Source organism: Xenopus laevis, chromosome 9_10L (assembly GCF_017654675.1).
Source record: "Xenopus laevis strain J_2021 chromosome 9_10L, Xenopus_laevis_v10.1, whole genome shotgun sequence".
Classification (NCBI taxonomy): Eukaryota; Metazoa; Chordata; class Amphibia; order Anura; family Pipidae; genus Xenopus; species Xenopus laevis.
The window spans coordinates 7,031,224-7,048,502 of NC_054387.1; the positions used below are offsets into that span (position 1 = coordinate 7,031,224).

Consider the following 17,279-nt stretch of genomic DNA (forward strand, 5'->3'; position numbering starts at 1 on the left):
TGGAGGCAGCTGAAATCTCCAACCCATGCCTTCTTACAGTCTCTTATAGAGAGTTCTTCCACTAATGTGATGTGGATATTCAGACAAATATATATACAGAGTCTGACGCTTCTCCAGCTTCTCCCCCCCCCCCCCTTTATCACCTCTGCTTCTCTCACATCGAGGACTGAATCTGGCACCGTCTGGGTTTTTTTTAAGGCAGAGGGAATGTGGGTGGGTTAATGAGCAATGGAGAGAAATAGACATTAATTCCCGGGATTGGTCATCAAGGGAAAGAAAAGCCTTGGCTGAAATCCTCCCCTGAGAAGATCTGCTGCCTTTTTTGCACCAGTTAACTCAACGCTCAATGTTTGTTTGAATCCTTTATTCGCTGGGCTGCTCGGCTTGTTTAATCACATTTGTGTTCTGCCTGTGTGTGAGAACGAGGTGGAGATGAAGCGAGAGGGAGAAGGGATGAATTTGGTTTCTATTGGCCGGAGTGTCTCCCTCTCTCCTCCCACCGCCGTTCCACCTCACCTTGGTGTCTCCCCGCACACATCTAGCTCTCCTTATCGCAATGAAGAAATCTACAGCCAGAGTTTCCATGGATTTGATTTATAAACATTTACCCCCCACGGGCGGTCACTGAGTTTGACTGCATCCGAGCTTGGCTGAAAGGGAGGGAAGGGTTGAGTGTACCTCCTACTTGCACTTTGTTATTTCATGTAGAGAAGATTTACAAAAACACCAAAAAAACAAGCACAAACTGGAGGTGAACAGGCTGTACCTCCCAAATGAGAAGATGGATCTGAAGGACAGTCCCAGTGAAGACAGCTTGGGCAGCCTCCACCCCTCTAGCATTCAAATTTTTGCCAACACTTCCACCCTTCATGGGATTCGCCACATCTTCGTGTTTGGCCCATTGACCCTCCGCCGCTTCCTATGGACAGTGGCCTTTGTGGGTTCCATGGGCCTTCTACTTCTGGAGAGTTCAGAGAGAGTGGCCTTTTATTTCTCCTACCAACATGTGACCAAAGTAGACCAAGTAGTAGCAGAAAGCCTTGTCTTCCCAGCTGTTACTATCTGCAACCTCAACTCCTTTAGATTCTCCAGGATTACCACAAATGACTTGTACCATGCTGGGGAGCTGCTGGAGCTTCTGGACGTCAATGGACAGATTCTAGAGCCCCACTTGGCTGACCCAGAGGTGTTGACTGTCCTCCAGGAGAAGACCAACTTTAAAGTCTTCAAACCTAAGCCCTTTTGTATGGAGGAATTCATGGAACGCACTGGGCACGACCTGAAGGAAATGATGCTCTACTGCAAGTTCAGAGGTCATGAATGCAACCATAAGGACTTCAAACGGGTGAGTCTTGCAGATCTACTATTACTAATCATATTGGAAAATAAATTACAGTAAACCAGTTTCATATCTAATAACTACTGTCTGTGTAACTTCCAAAAGGTTTATGTGGTTAGAAACTTAAAGACAAGTTAGGTGGCATCAGGCTGAAGACGTATTAAGGGGTGTTTTTTTTTTCCAATTCAGGGCACACCCCCTTCTACAATATCACTGCTCCACATTGCCCCCCATTGGCTCTCTCTACACCCACTACAAGCCCCTGCCAAATGGTAACCATTCACATATACTGAACAGACAATGTTTTAATAATTTTCAACCAACTAGAACCTGGAGGTCACTGTCTTTGCATTTCATGAATAATAATGAAGGCATGGAGGTTAGAATTGACATCTCCCAGCGATGGAAGCCTGGGTTTGAATCTGACCAGGGCTCAACCTGTGGTCTAAGTTTGGATGTTCTCCTCTACTTCTATAAGAAGGTCCAAGATTCCACCCACAATTGAGACTGGCCTCTGTATAGTTAAGGGGAAATGTAATTATGAGATGGGAAATGTAATTATGAGATGAAATATGATCTTTAATATGTTGGGCCCAAAGCAGGAACCTTGGTAACTGGGCAGGCAGAAGTCAACAGGTGTCCTCCAGACCCTAGAACTTGGGATGCTTTATTGGATCCAGCTTATAATCAAGAACCTGTGCCGAGAGATAGGGGTTAATGCATTGTTGACTGGAGAGTCTGTGGGTAGATATATAATCTTTTTACAGTGTCAGTAATAAACACAAGGATCATTCCTTTATTGTCTTATGATGGCAGCTCCACCGAAGGAGAATGAAGCTGATGCAGTTTCCTAATGCCGAAGTGATTGTAACAATCTTATCTTAATATCTATGAATAATGCCAATAGCAGAATAGCAGCGTAATTAATGCAACACCGGATGGGGGCGGCTCTGCAGGAGAAAGCTTTATAACTGATATCATGCTAGAGATATTGCGCCATACAGGGAAATGAAACCCATAAGACATGGCTGGGAATAATATGTTAGTTTAATAATCATTTCCCAATAGGCAGTGACTTGCTGTCACATGTCAAGCATGGGAAGCAAACGTGAGATCATACGAGAATCCTACCGTGCACAGAAGCAGAGAATTGAATTCAGATTTGTCATAATATATTAAGTTCCTATAAATCTCATATGCCACGGCGGCACGGGATAGACGGCAGGAGCCGATAGCCGACGAGAACATTTGACAAGGAAAAATGATTATGTCTACATGAAGCATGGGGAAGGTTTTTACATTAAATTAAGGACTGAACTTTCTGGGCAGCTGTAATGCCTATGTAATGCCCCATTATAATACCGTAACTGCATCTGGGGGATCTGAGCATTTTAGGGGTCATTTCTAGAGACGCCGGACTCAACAGAACTAAGGAGTGCAAAAGCAGACCCCCCTTAATGCTCATTCTAAAAGCCCTTTGGCTTCACTCACTCTCTTCCTACCACCAGATTTGATGGGAAGGGAAGGAACGGGTAACAGGGGTACCCAGAATCGGACTGGCCCACTGGGATACCAGGAAAACTCCCGGTGGGCCCTCTTGCTCTTTTGGTCTATTTCATGGTCAATCCTTTTAGGGGCTTAAAAATGAAAGAATAGAGTATAGTATTGTAGAGATAAAAGACTAGGAGAATATAGAGTATAGTATTCTAGAGAATATAGAGTATAGTATTCTAGAGATAAAAGACTAGGAGAATAAAGAGGTTGAGTGAAGAACGGTGGAATAATATTTTGGAAAGTGGGCCCATGGTCTAAGGTTTTCTAGTGGTCCCCTTAAATCTCAGTCCGACACTGGGGGTGCCTATTAACCTCCACCTGTCCACTCCCCATGAATACAGAACTTGACATGTCGTTTTGGAGTGCATCGACCTAGGGCAAGTTCAGAGTGGAAAGTAAAAAAAAAATGGCGGACTGAGCTTCTCTTTTGCACTTTCCACCCTGCCCTGCACTTAATAAGTGACCCCTCTTATTTATCTGGGGGATTTGGGGTTATGAGCAGATCGGTTCCAGGGTCGGACTGGGACGTCTGAGGCCCCCTTACTTTTTAACCTCCATTTCCTTCTAGGATCAGGGAGAGGGGACATTTGGGGTGGGGAGAGAGATGGTGTAGAGGGCCTGGTTTGTTTTTTTTCTAACACTGATCACTTCCCAGTCACTTGAATCTGAAGCTTCACCGGTCGCCATATTTGTAAATTTTATAAACGCTAGTACAACATGCTGGGCAACCCACAGTGCTTCCTATTGGAAAAGTAAACTGGGGGTGAAGCAGCTTATGGATTGCAATTGGTCAAACTTCGCCTTTTAAGGGTTTGAGGATTTGAAAAGAGATTATCAAAATGAAGTTAATGGGCCCCTCAGAAAAAAACATTATAGGGCCATTAACTTTAGGAATTAAATATTTATCATACTGCTTATTATAGGGGGCCCAATGGAGCCCTAACTAACTCCTTAGCAGGGTTTGCTGCTATTGACATTGAAATAAAGGCCTGGTTGCTATGGCCAGTGAGCCTAGGGCCTTCTACTTGCATAGTGAAAGGAAGGAAGAATTATTTGCTGCCATTCTCCTCCCAGTGCACAGTGGGGTATAATGATGCCCTCTTTCTGTGCTGCCTGTACCCTGGGGCATCATGTAATGTCAGGGATATTTTAGATAATGTAAAGCTCTATAGCCAGAACCTATTGTCAGTATAATCCATAGTTATTGAGATTCCGTATAACACTAGGCTTTTATTGTCAGTATTACAATGCAGGGACGTGCTACCTACTAATAACTTATTTTCATTGACTTGTGAATCTCATTAATATTCTCCCTCCCTTTGTTACGGGCGCAGATTACATTAAACAGAGGGAAGAATTATTGGAAAGTGCTCAGCGGATGAGTAAGCGCGGCTATTGAGTGCTGCTCATGAGTCGCAACGATTGGTTCTTGTGAGCAGGAATTTATACCAGGAATGAGTGTGTCCATTGGGGCAGTGTATGGAGATGAAGTGATTAATATATTGGTGAATTAACCGTGACCAATATGACTATAACACCATGGGCTTATCGAAAAGACGTGTAATGCCGTGAAACATATATAAAGCCCTGGGGTGGTGTATACAAGTGGTAAGAGTTGCAGTAATTGGTTTTATAGAGCAGCCCCTATAATTAAAGGCAGCTATAAAGAGATGCTGCACCGAATAGGTACATAGATTTATAGGGACATGAAAGAGAGCAGATTCATGCAATAAACTCTACCTGGGAATTAGGGAGGAAGGTTATTGCTGATGTTTCGGAAGATTTCTGTAAGTCCTGCCAAGTGGCCCATCTTGTCTGCTCGGAGCCTGTATAAAGGCAGGATTCTAAACATAGTTCTGGATGGCAACCATATGCAAGAAGAAGGGATTAGACAAATCCCCAATTCAGGCTCTTCCTTTCATTTAGATTATGAGCTCTTGCGAGCAAGGCCTTCTGATTCTGGTTTTATTCTGCAATCGTTGTAAGGTCCCTGCCTGTTTTGAATGGATGGAAAGTGCTGTGTAACTTGCTGGGGCTATATAAGCAAATAACTGAAGATGATGATGATAAAAAAAAGCAGAGCAATATATGTTACTGGCTGATAGATTGCTAGACTTGGGGCAAGTCTAGCAACACATAGTCTAGTAACCCACAGCAACCAATCAGATATAGGCTCTCAAACAGGGGCCCAGTATAATCTGCCAGTTGATTCGTTTGGTTCCAGCACCGGACTTTAACATTATATATATATATATATATATATAGAATAAACCTGTTATAGTTTACTCGGAGTGCTGTCACCATTGGATTTATATATATATATATATGTATATATATATATGTATATATATATATATATATATATATATATATATATATATATAAATGTGAAGGTGTGCTGCTCTCTTCTTCTATTTTACTATTCTTTTCCTACATTACAGTTCTGCCTCTCCCCTGTCTGCAGTTCATTCTGTTGCTAGGAGCTGTTGACGGTGGCAACCAAAAACAGGCTGCAAATTATAAATATAGGACCGGTTATCCAGAATGCTTGGGACCTGTGGTTTTCCTGAAAAAGGGATCTTTTCGTCATTTGGATCTTCATAAATTAAGTCTACTAGAAAATCATGTAAACATGAAATAAAGCCAATAGGCTGGTTCTGCTTCCAATAAGGATTAATTATTTCTTAGTTGGGATCAAGTACAAGCGACTGTTTTATTATTACAGGGAATCATTTTTCAAAACTTGGATTATGTGGAGAAAATGGAGTCTATGGGAGACGGACTTTCCATAATCCGGATCTTTTGGGAGAATTGTTTTCCGAATAATGGATCCCATACCTGTACAATTCAGTCAAGTGCTATTTATATTCCATTGTGACTTTGTACCTGCTGCTTGGTTGCTAGGGTAATTAAGCCCTTGTGAGCAGGGAGTACTGGGGCTTGTTTATTAAAGGTCAGTCTAGCGTCACATGTAGTGGATTCTCAGTTTGTGGATAACACAGGCCGGGAATCTTCCCGTACACTCCAAAAAGTTTCTTGGTTTGCCTGTGCCCAGAGCCACTACCAATGTTAAGTGCAATAAGATCACTGTTATCTGCCATTTTTTCCCCAGAATGCTGCAGTTTTCCCCCGTTATTCCAGCATCCACTGACAGGTGGCAATTGCATTACCGGTTGCAACACTAAATATATTACAGGTGAAAGTTGCACCTGGGCTATTGTGGTTGGCTCCTGGGCACATGGGTGGCCAAATTGCACAGAGATTGGCGACTTATGACCTTTCCAAATGAGAGGGTCTCACTGTATATACAAATGACACTAGGCACAACAGTGACACTCGTTTGTCCGAATCTGTTAGTAAATGTGACTGTCAGATGAGGAGGATGAATGATGCTGCCAGCCTGCTAGGGAAGACATTTTTAATGAGCGATTATTTAAGACGTTCATCCGACATTTTACAGCTATTAAGATATTCATACGCCCTGCTCTGTATCTCTGTAAAAAAAGAAAAATGGCATTACGTGCTGTAAAATACAAAGGTGCATATAAAGTAACGGCTTCCATTAAGGCCCGGCCGCGTCTTTGTTCTGTGCCGTATGTTTTAATATTTACTTTATTTCAGTTCCATATGAAAAGTAAGTATGGGGGGGGGGGGTTAGTCAGCAGCTCTGTTGTCCGTTTTACTCTCCCCAAAACGTGCCAAGGAGATAATCAGCCTAAACTGTTCAATCAAATCCCTCCGCACATTGTTCCAGAGATAGATAGATAGATAGATAGTGGGATGGATGGATAGAGGGATAGATAGTGGATAGATAGATAGTGGGATGGATGGATAGAGGGATAGATAGTGGATAGATAGATAGAGAGATAGAGATGATAGAGAGTTAGAGAGTCAGATGGGTAGATAGCTTGGGGTCTCTCCATCACCAGAAGTTCTAAATCACAGATGGAACAGCTTGGGGTCTCTCCATCACCAGAAGTTCTAAATCACAGATGGAACAACATTATCTACCCTATCCCCCCCCATTGCACTCCATTTAAAGGTTAACTTGTGGTATGTGATTGGCTAATTCTAAGCAACTTTTCAATTGTCTTCTTCTGACTCTTTCCAGCTTCCAAATGGGGGGGTCACTGACCCCATCTAAAAAACAAATGCTCTGTAAGGCTACACATTTATTGTTATTGTTAATTTTTATTACTCGTCTTTCTATTACTCGTCTTTCTATTACTCGTCTTTCTATTGCTAATTTTTATTACTCCTCTTTCTATTCAGGCCTCTCCTATTCATATTCCAGTCTCTTATTTAAATCAGTGTATGGTTGCTAGGGGAATTTGGATCCTAGCAACCAGATGGCTGAAACTGCAAACTGGAGTTTGCTGCACTTGTTCTCCCAGAACTTGCCGTGAGTAACTAGAGGGCTATGACTGATCCAGGATGGAGTGTAATTTGCGATGACAAACTGGCACCGAATCAGAAACCCTTAATTAGTCGCTTGATTAACTGTACTTAACTATAACAGTGAAGGGGAGTGGGCAGTGAGATAAAATAGAAGATAAAGAGCAGATGGGAAGTTAAAGTTAATGGTGTTCTCTATGTAGGCATTACAGCTCTTAAAGCAATAGTGCCCCTTTAACAAGACTAGATAGTTGGTTACAGGCGTGTTCACATTTCCACCTTGATGGCATTAAGGGGCATTTAATATTTCCCTTGGTGCCCACTAAATGTGCCCCTACATTTACCCCTACATGTGCCCCTAAATGTGCCTCCTACATTTACCCCTACATGTGCCACCTACATTTACACCTACATGTGCCACCTACATTTACACCTACATGTGCCCCCTACATTTACCCCTACATTTACCCCTACATGTGCCACCTACATTTACACCTACATGTGCCCCCTACATTTACCCCTACATGTGCCCCCTACATTTACCCCTACATGTGCCCCCTACATTTACACCTACATGTGCCTCCTACATTTGCCCCTACGTGTGCCCCCTTTCTGATCTTTGATTGAAGCTCAAACCCCCACCCCCGGATCTTACTTTTGCAAAATCAGAGGCTGTTCTCTGTCACTGCTTTCTTCTTGTGGTGCAATTTATAATCAGTGAGTAAGTGCCGCCTTGTTAGAAATGTGCAACGTGACCACTTTGAAATGAGACAAATAATTAGGCTTAGATCTCTCGAGTAATTTATGTTGAGCATCATTTAACTAAACAATCTCAGTTGTTGCAGCAACACAGAGAATGGGAATGAGCATCTTCTCCTGACACTCACCTTCTTGTGCTGATAACTCTGTGTAACCTTCTAACTCTGTGTAACCTTCTAACTCTGTGTAACCTTCTAACTCTGTGTAACCTTCTAACTCTGTGTATGACATATGTAACCAGGTTGGACAGAAACAGTCTCCACAAATTTGGGGAATTGAGAGATAACATAAAATCTGAAAAATAGTTTCTCTATTCCTCATTTAATCTAGTTCCTCATTTACTACTATGTGCAGGGTAGGACTAGGGGGCCCACCAGGGCTGCTGACGCAGGGCCCCACCCTGGGTCCCCTGCCTGGTTCCCCCACCGAGCAGTCCCCTACAGCACCGCACATGCTCCTGAGTGTATGCGTGTGTTTTGTATTTGCCACTACCTGCCCAAAAAAGGGAGGTCATGGCAGTAAACTTAATTTAGGGAGCGAATTTAGGCAGCGGGTCTGGGCCAGAAGGGCCCACAAGAGCCTGGGGCCCATAGGGTTTTTTCCCGGTACCCCAACAGCCCAGTCCGACCCTGACTATAGGCACCATCTCTCCCTACTATACCTGCTATCCCACAGTCACACTCCCTTCCCAGAGACTATTATCCACTGTTACTATAGACACCATCTCTCCCTACTATACCTGCTATCCTACAGTCATACTCAGTAGGTATTTCTCAGTGTAACATTGTACTCACACTCAGCAAGAGTAGACAGTCATAGGCAGAGTGTACATAGAACAGACAGGATTCCCATTGAAGGATTCTGTTGCTTTAAAAATAGCTGAACTTAAACTCCCATCATACTTTAACCCATGATAATATGTTATTGAATGTTGGGATCTGTAGTCTGTTAGGAAAAACCCAGCTATGGAAGGTGTATACCCCTTTAATAGGCTAAAATGTAGGCATTGAGCTGTTTGCTAATGTAGATTCATTACATGGGACCTTTGATTATGTGTGTGGGAGAGAGAAAAATGACAAAATCACCCAGTGAAATAACTCCTCTAATATAGACATAGAATGGGCTGGAAACAGAAAACCTCAATTCATTAAAAAGCACCGATTACCCTGAAATTGTTTCCCCCGCACAGCTGTGGGCTGACACATAGTTCTCTGTGATTTGGGGAAACTATCTTGTATCTGACACATTGGAGCCGATTCACTAAAGGTGAATTGTGTTTTATTTAAGAGGCGTTATTTAAGGAACAATTCATCATTTCTGCCCAGCACATTGGGATTCGCCTAGAATAGAATTAATTCTGACTAGTGATGGGCGAATCTCTCCCGTTCTTGCACAAAATTCGCGAAACAGTGAAAAATTTGTGAAAAATCATGAAATTCTAAGGTTTTCACAAAAAATGTGTGAAATTCGGACGTTTTCACGAAAAAATAAAGCAATTAGAACCTTTTCACGAAAAAATTGAGCATTTCAAAGGTTTTCATGGAAAAATCATGAAAATCGGAAATTGACGCCGGCAAATTTTCACGGGAGATTTGCGAATTTATTCGCCGGCAGCAAAACGCGGGAATTCACCGCAAATTCGTGCCAGGCTTATTTATTCGCCCATCAATAATTCTGACACATTGGGGCAAATTCACTAAGATTCGTAGTTGTGCCAGAAGTAACTTCGCCGCACTTCGCCGCACTTCGCCACACTTCGCCAGGCGTAGTTTCGCCAGCGCTTCGCAAATTCACTAAAATCCGAAGTTGCGCTCAGGGGTAGCGTAAGGTTGCGAAGTTGCGCTAGCATTGATTCGCTAAGTAAAGCGAAGTTACGCTAGCGAAGGCTAATTTGCATACGGCGCGAAATTCAAATTTCAATGGAGGAATACGTATCAGCACTACAAATGGCTAGAAAACCTTCAAATCATCAAATAAAAATTTTATTTTTAAAAAAGCTAGAGATGCACCAAATCCACTATTTTGGATTCGGCCGAACCCCCGAATCCTTCGCGAAGGCTTTGGCCAAATACCGAACTAAATCCGAATCCTAATTTGCTTATGCAAATTAGGGGTGGGAAGGGGAAAACATTTTTTACTTCCTTGTTTTGTGACAAAAAATCACACAATTTCCTTCTCTGCCCCTAATTTGCATATGCAAATCAGGATTAGGATCCAGTTCGGCCGGGCAGAAGGAATCGGCCGAATCCAAATCCTGCTGAAAAAGGCCGAATCCCGAGCCGAATCTTGGATTCGGTGCATCCCTAATAAAAGCATAAAATAGTGCTATAATTACTGTGTACTGTGAAATGTAACACCTCCTAGGAGTAGGCTTTACTAAACAACATCAGATGGATTAATAGAGGAAGATGTAGTGAGGAGATGTAGGGCATCAATTAAAGACCTTTAGGGCTCGTACAGATTTTTACCTGCGCTCCCCTGCATTCCGGTTTCATGCGTTCAGCCGCAGGGGAGAGCAGCAGTAGACGCAATGAATTCTTTTCAATGGGGCTGTACTGGCAAAGACGCATGTAAGCGCAGAATGCAGGCAAAATGCAACATGCTGCGTCCCAACCTGCGTTCGCTGCTTACTGCGTCCGTGTGAGTACAGCCCCATTGAAAATAATTCTTAAATAAAAACGCTCGTTTGTAAGAGCCCTAATGAGGAACTGGAGCCTTATCTACCGCCACTAACTCATTTTCATGTTACTTTGGGCAGATCCAGAATGCGCTACGTTCTGCATCATGGAATTATATTAAGTTTCCCAGGGAAAGGAATGACTGGAATACTGTAAAAAGAGACTTAGACTCTGCCAGTGGCATCCCGAATGTCTTAGGTGCTATAGATTGTGACTATATCAAATGCCCTAAAATAACGCACAAAATAACGCATGCTGTAAAATACCGGACAATTCAGCTAAAATGAAAGTAAAAATATTCTTAAAGGTGGCCATACATGGAGAGATATGCCAACATTGAGGTGGGCAATATCGGGCTGATCCGATCGTGGGTCCTAGGGCCCAACGATCGGATCCTAACGGTGGCTTTACGGGCGGTCGGATCGCGGGACCGCATCAACGAACAGATGCGGCCGCGATCCAATGGGATTTTTAGTCTAATCCGATCGTGATCTGGCCGAAAGTCGGGGAAGCCCTTCGGGGGGGCCCCATACACGGGCCAATAAGCTGCCGACTCAGTCTGTTGGCAGCTTTTATCGGCCCCTGTATGGCCACCTTAAATTAGACAGGTAAACTTTTAGTGAATAGATCGTTAATTCTAAAAATATAAAAAGTGATCAAATTTTTACGCCATGCTATAAATAACACTCACTTTGAGCTGCGCTTTTCTTCCGTTCAGCCGCAGGGGAGCGCGTGAGTGGATGCGCTCAATTATTGTTATGAAGGGGGCTGTACTCACACAGACGCAGCATGTTGCATTTCACCTGCGTTCGGTGCATACATGCGTCTGTGTGAGTACAACCCGTCTGTGTGAGAATGGAAGAAAGCGCAACGCAGGGGAGCGCAGGCCGCGTGCAAGAGCCCTTAGCGAATTGGCCCCATTGTCCTGGAAGCCCACCCACATTGTAGAATACAATAATAACAATCACCTGCTCTAATTAGCATAAGCCACACCCACTGCTGGCACAGGTGTTCAACTAAGCACTCAGCCAGGTAACTTTGTGCTTGTTACTCAGCCAGGTAACTTTGTGCTTGTTAATTTATGGAACAGTTTTGGGGAAGGCTCCTGTTGCTGTTTTGGCACAATAATGCCCCATGAGCCAGGCCCATACAGAATGGGATTACTGAGATGAAAATGAAAGATCCTGGCTACTAAGAGCCCTGACCTCAACCCAACTGAACCCCCTGTTGGGATGATTTGGAACCCAAACTGCCAGCCAGACCTGATCCCCAACATCAGTGCCCACCCTCACTAATACTATTGTGGCTGAATGGATGCCGACCCCACCAACAGAGTTACGGCATCTTTTGGGAACCTTCCCAGGAGAGTAGGGGTAGTAACAAGAGCATGAGATTTCGGAAGGTAAGAGACTGCATACTCTGTGCACCTGCGTGACATCTTGTATATAATTTGCTGACTTATTTAACTAAAGGGTGTGCAGGTAGTTGTAGTTGAACAATGTTTCCATGATGCTTTAGGGTCAGGGGGCACACAGGCAGTTTTGGGGAGATTAGTCGCCCGACAACAAATCTACTCCCTTTCGAGGCGACTAATCTCCCTGAACTGGCTCCCCTGCCTTGCCGTCAGCTAAAATGTAATTCACCGGCGGGATGGCGCTCAGTGATTCGTTTTCTGAAGTTTCCTGGTGAGGCAACTTTGGAAAACGAAGTGCTCCGAGTGCCATCCCGCCGGCGATTTCCATTTTAGCTGACAGCAAGGCAGGGGAGGCAATTCGGGGAGATTAGTCACCCGAAGAGGAGGAGATTTGTTGCCGTGCGACTAAATCTCCCCGAAACTGCCTGTGTGCCCTGACCCTAACTGTAGCTGAAAACTCTGCTACAACTACTGAATGTATTTGGTATGTTGTAATGTGACGCTAACATACTACATAGTTACTATATACAGGCAGTGTGAGCTCTGACTGCTAAAACCAAGACTCTTGACATAATGCCGCAAACACTTATACAGGTGTGGGATCTGTTATCCAGAAAGTTTCGAATTACGGAAAGGGCGTCTGCCATAGACTCCATTATAATCAATTAATCCAAATGTTTAAAAGTAATAAAACAAGTAATAAAACAGTAGCTTGTACTTGATCCCAACTAAGATATAATTAATCCTTATTGGAGGCAAAACCAGCCTATTGGGTTTATTTAATGTTTACATGATTTTCTAGTAGACTTAAGGTATGAAGACCCAAATTACAGAAAGATCTGTTATCTTGAAAACCCCAGGTCCCGAGAATTCTGGATAACAGGTCCCATACCTGTACAGGAAACGTTATGGAGGCACCTATATGTAATAATCCTGCATTTAAAAAAGGCTAATGAATTGTGTTCCCTGTGCATTATTTAACCCTTTCTGTGCTGGGTTGGATCCGGATGGCACTGCTGTTATTCCAAAGCAGTCAGCAGCCGCATGTATAAATACCAAAATACTAAAACTGGTGTTGCTGCCTTGCCTTACTACACAGTGCCCCCACAGCTACAATCTGTTGCTCTAACACCATCCTGCCTTACTATACATAGGGGTATATTTATATCAAAGAGTGAAGTTAGAGATCACCATAGTCAGTGAAATTCCAGCACTCTCCCTCTTGGATAAATATCCTACAGTTACAGCCCCTTCCGCTGATCCCCTTTTGCTTTATATTACATATTATTATGCCACTATGGGCAAATAAATTCGGCAGGCGAATTAGTTTCTATATACACATATATATATATATACAGACAGTTCTCTGTCTCTGATGCCATCTCTCGTTTTTACCGTGTGGCTTCCCCAAATGAAGACGTCGCATTTTGAAAGGGCAACGGACTGTTTAGACTAATTTGTGACTCAGAGGCTGACTGTCTAATCAGTGGTAATGAAAGTTTATTGCACATAATGAGGTGTCAGTGGGTGATTGATAAGCTGCGCTCTATTAGTCACATCGTGTAACCTGCCAGAATTGTGTCGCTCTAAGACAAGCGTTCTCTGCTTCCACTCTGAATTGGCAATTTCATTTTTGTATGCAGATTAGCTCTTTATTACCATATTTTATGCTCCCAAGCCTTGCCCTTGCCACACTGCTATGCCACATGGGCATCAAGGGACTAAATAACAGTCGCCTTTGGAGAGGATGTAGCCAATCAGCAGGTATCCTTCACCTATCTTAACAGCTGATTGGTTGATATGGCTTCCTAGAAGGGTGGTTCACCTTTTCCTAGAAGGGTGGTTCACCTTTAAATTAACTTTTAGAATGTTATATAATTGCCATTTCTAAGCAACTTTTCAATTGCCATTTCTAAGCAACTTTTCAATTGGTCTTCATTATTTATTTTTTATAGGCTTTTTTTTTAGTTATTTGTCTTCTTCTTCTGACTCTCTCCCGCTTTCTTCTTCTGACTCTGTCCCGCTTTCAAAAGACTTTCAATTTCTAAAATGCTCTGTAAGGCTACAAATGTATAGTTATTGCTACTTTTTATTACTCCTCTTTTTATTCAGGCCTCTCCTATTCATATTCCAGTCTCTTATTCACATCAGTGCATGGTTGTTAGGGTAGTTTGGACCCTAGGAACCAGATGGCTGAAATTGCAAACTGGAGAGGTGCTGAATAAAAAGCTAAATAACTCAAAAACACAAATAATAAAAAATGAAAACCAATTGCAAATTGTCTCACAATATCCCTCTCTACGTCATAATGAAAGTTAATTTAAAGTGTACAACCCTTTTAATTTTATCGCCTTTAATTCGGTTCGGCCCAGCACTAAGGATTCAGGCAGGTAAATGCTGAAAGCTACTATTTAAAATAACTTTTCCAGCGCAGAAGTACGAGAAGTCACAGGACCAATCCTTAGGGGATTAAGTGACAAAGAAGGACTAGGACTATTTCCAAGAATGGTAGGGGAAATGAGCAATTAATAGAAATCTATCTTGCAGAGAAAGGGTGATGGTGTCAGAAGCAAAAGAAAGAGAGAGAGAGAGGAAGGAAGAAGAAGAGTAATGTGACCTTCACTCTTAGCAGATATTTATTATTCCACTGCTGTTAAGTGCCCCCTCCCCTTGTCTGATTAAGGGCTCTTACATACGGGCGGTTTTTCCTGCGCTCCCCTGTATTGCGCTTTCTTCCATTCAGCCGCAGGGCAGCGCAGGAGTAGACGCAGTCAATTATTGTGAAGGGGGGTGTACTCACACAGACGCATTTAAGTGCCAAACGCAGGTTGGAACGCAGCATGTTGCATTCAGGGGTGCTTCGCCAATGAGGCGAGCCTGCGTTCGGCGCATACATGTGTCTGTGTGAGTACAGCCCAGTTCACGATAATTGCCTGCGTCTACTCCTGCGCTCCCCTGCGGCTGAACGGAAGTGTAACGACCACGTTATCAGGAACCTTGTTTGGTGACTGTACCTAATGGGAAGGAAAGGTGAATTGTGTTCGCCTGTGGGTTCCGGTGTTCACTGACGCCCTTTTGGGGCCCGGGCTTTCTGCTGCGGAAACCAACAAGGAAGTGCGTAGCAAAAACCGTAAGCGAGGTACCGGCAGGGTTGAAGAGAAGATGTAGTCGAAGTCCTGCGAAAGATTCAAGGCAGGCAGCAGAAATTGTAGTCAAGGGTGAGGCAGAAGTCAACTGGAACCCTCTTGGGCAACTTCCAAGGAGTTTCTTGGCACCAAAGGAGTTTCTTGGGCGACTTTAAGGAGTTTCTTGGCACCAAAATTCTAGTTCTGCGGCAGGTAATGATGTCATGACACTGGGCGCCATAACGCAGGCATCAAGAAGCTCGGTGCCAACCGCCAGCATCAGAGGGACCTGGAAACCAGAAGTGAGCGCCTACGCACAGAGACTCTGGGAGAGACGTGCCGGGAGGTAAGAGATTGCCGTTCACTCCCGGTGCGTCTTACAGGAAGAAAGCGCAACGCAGGGGAGCACAGAAAAAAACCCTTATGTCTAAGAGCCCTTATGTAGTGAGAGTCTCCCGGGGAAGGGCAGAGATCTGAGTGCAGCCAATCCTGCTGGGTTTGTCGCATGTTCCCAATGTTCAGAGCAAAGGAACAATTCACTCCATACAGTTCTGTTACAATGCAGAGATCAAACTCTTCCCATCTCGCTGCTCAGATGTGAATTCCCCGCAGCTCTTCCTGTGTTTAAGGTGGAACATCACAGTTATTTTAACGCTGAAACCTTTTTCAGATGCGGTATACTTGTTCAAAAATCTCATATTTCATTATATTATACTAAAGATATCTAGTGTTCATCAAATGGCAAATCTCAAGCCTGCAGTGGAATTGTTTCCTATGCCTCTTGCTAAACTTTCATATCTCAGTCTCTCTGCTCTTTCACTAGTGATGGGCGAATTTATTCGGCAGACATGGATTCGCGGTGAATTTCCTAACTTCGCCACCCGCCAATGTTTTAATGAAAATTCGCGGATCAGAATTGTCATGTGCATAAAAATTATTCAGACGCCCATTGACTTTAATGCATTTGGATGAAACGGTTGTGCGTATAAAAACTGTTGCTCGCGTCAAAATTGTCGTACGGCAAAATTAATTTGACGCCCAGTGACTTCAATGCATCAACGCGTCAAAATGCTGTTTTGCAAATCTTTTGGCGAAGCGGAACTGGACAGATTCGCCCATCACTATATTTCAGTAATGACTGATATCAGGCGGCATTTGAACCAATGCGCTCGGAATCAAGTTTGGGATGCAAAAGTCTGCTCTGAAATTTTGCAATGGAAATATTGGGATGACTGTATCCCTTTAAGGCTGTCCACCGGGGTGTAACTACAGAGGAAGCCTGAGGCTGCAGGAGGCCCCAGGAGGTATAGGGGTCCCATGAGGCCCAAATAATCAGCAATTTCAACATATACTTGTGAAACAGGACAATCTCTGGCCCTAAAATTAATTTGCCATTGGGCCCAATAACATCTAGTGACACAACTGGCTGCCAAATATACTAAAGGGTAAGTAGAAAGCTGTGAATTAATATCTATCCCTAGAAACTGGCGTGTAAAGTGAAATCCGCTTAGGAACTTCGAAGCTGCCCGGGCACCCGGCACAGGTACATATATTGCAGTAGACATTCCATTTTTTTGGTAACAAGCCGCTTTATAGCTTTAGAGAATATTTATTGGTCCGGGGACTGTCAGTCTAACCCTCGATGGTGGAAGATGAGATTTCATTATTGCTGACATCTCTTTATTAGGTGGTAGCGGTGATAAGAAATATTAAAAAAAAATCCCTTTACCTGTATAATGTCTGAGTGTCATTCTCACAGGTGGCAGTTTGTCCCTGTTTTTATCATCAGGAGCCTGGGAAATAAATGCATGGAAATGACCCATGTACAGGACCCCCAGAATCTATTTTTTAATTTAGGGGGGACACTGCGGACCCACAGGATGCCATTCTTCTTTATGTTTGAGGGTTACAGGCCCTTCATGTAAACTGTCAAATTCACCATTTCCCCCCCTTCTTCACCCATATGTGAAAATTCAATTTTGACCAAATTTCCAAATGTTATTCTTGCACACTCC

General features: G+C 43.4%; 1 protein-coding gene across 1 annotated transcript in view; it reads left to right on the plus strand.

Moving 5' to 3' along the window:
- Positions 1–204: 204 nt before the first annotated feature.
- LOC108700864 (acid-sensing ion channel 2) overlaps positions 205–17,279 on the plus strand; it is a 176,865-nt gene continuing 159,790 nt past the window's right edge. Inside the window, exon 1 of the mRNA XM_041576062.1 lies at positions 205–1,345. Coding sequence (XP_041431996.1) covers positions 782–1,345 — 564 coding nt within the window. The 5' untranslated portion in view covers positions 205–781. The remainder of the gene's footprint in view (positions 1,346–17,279) is intronic.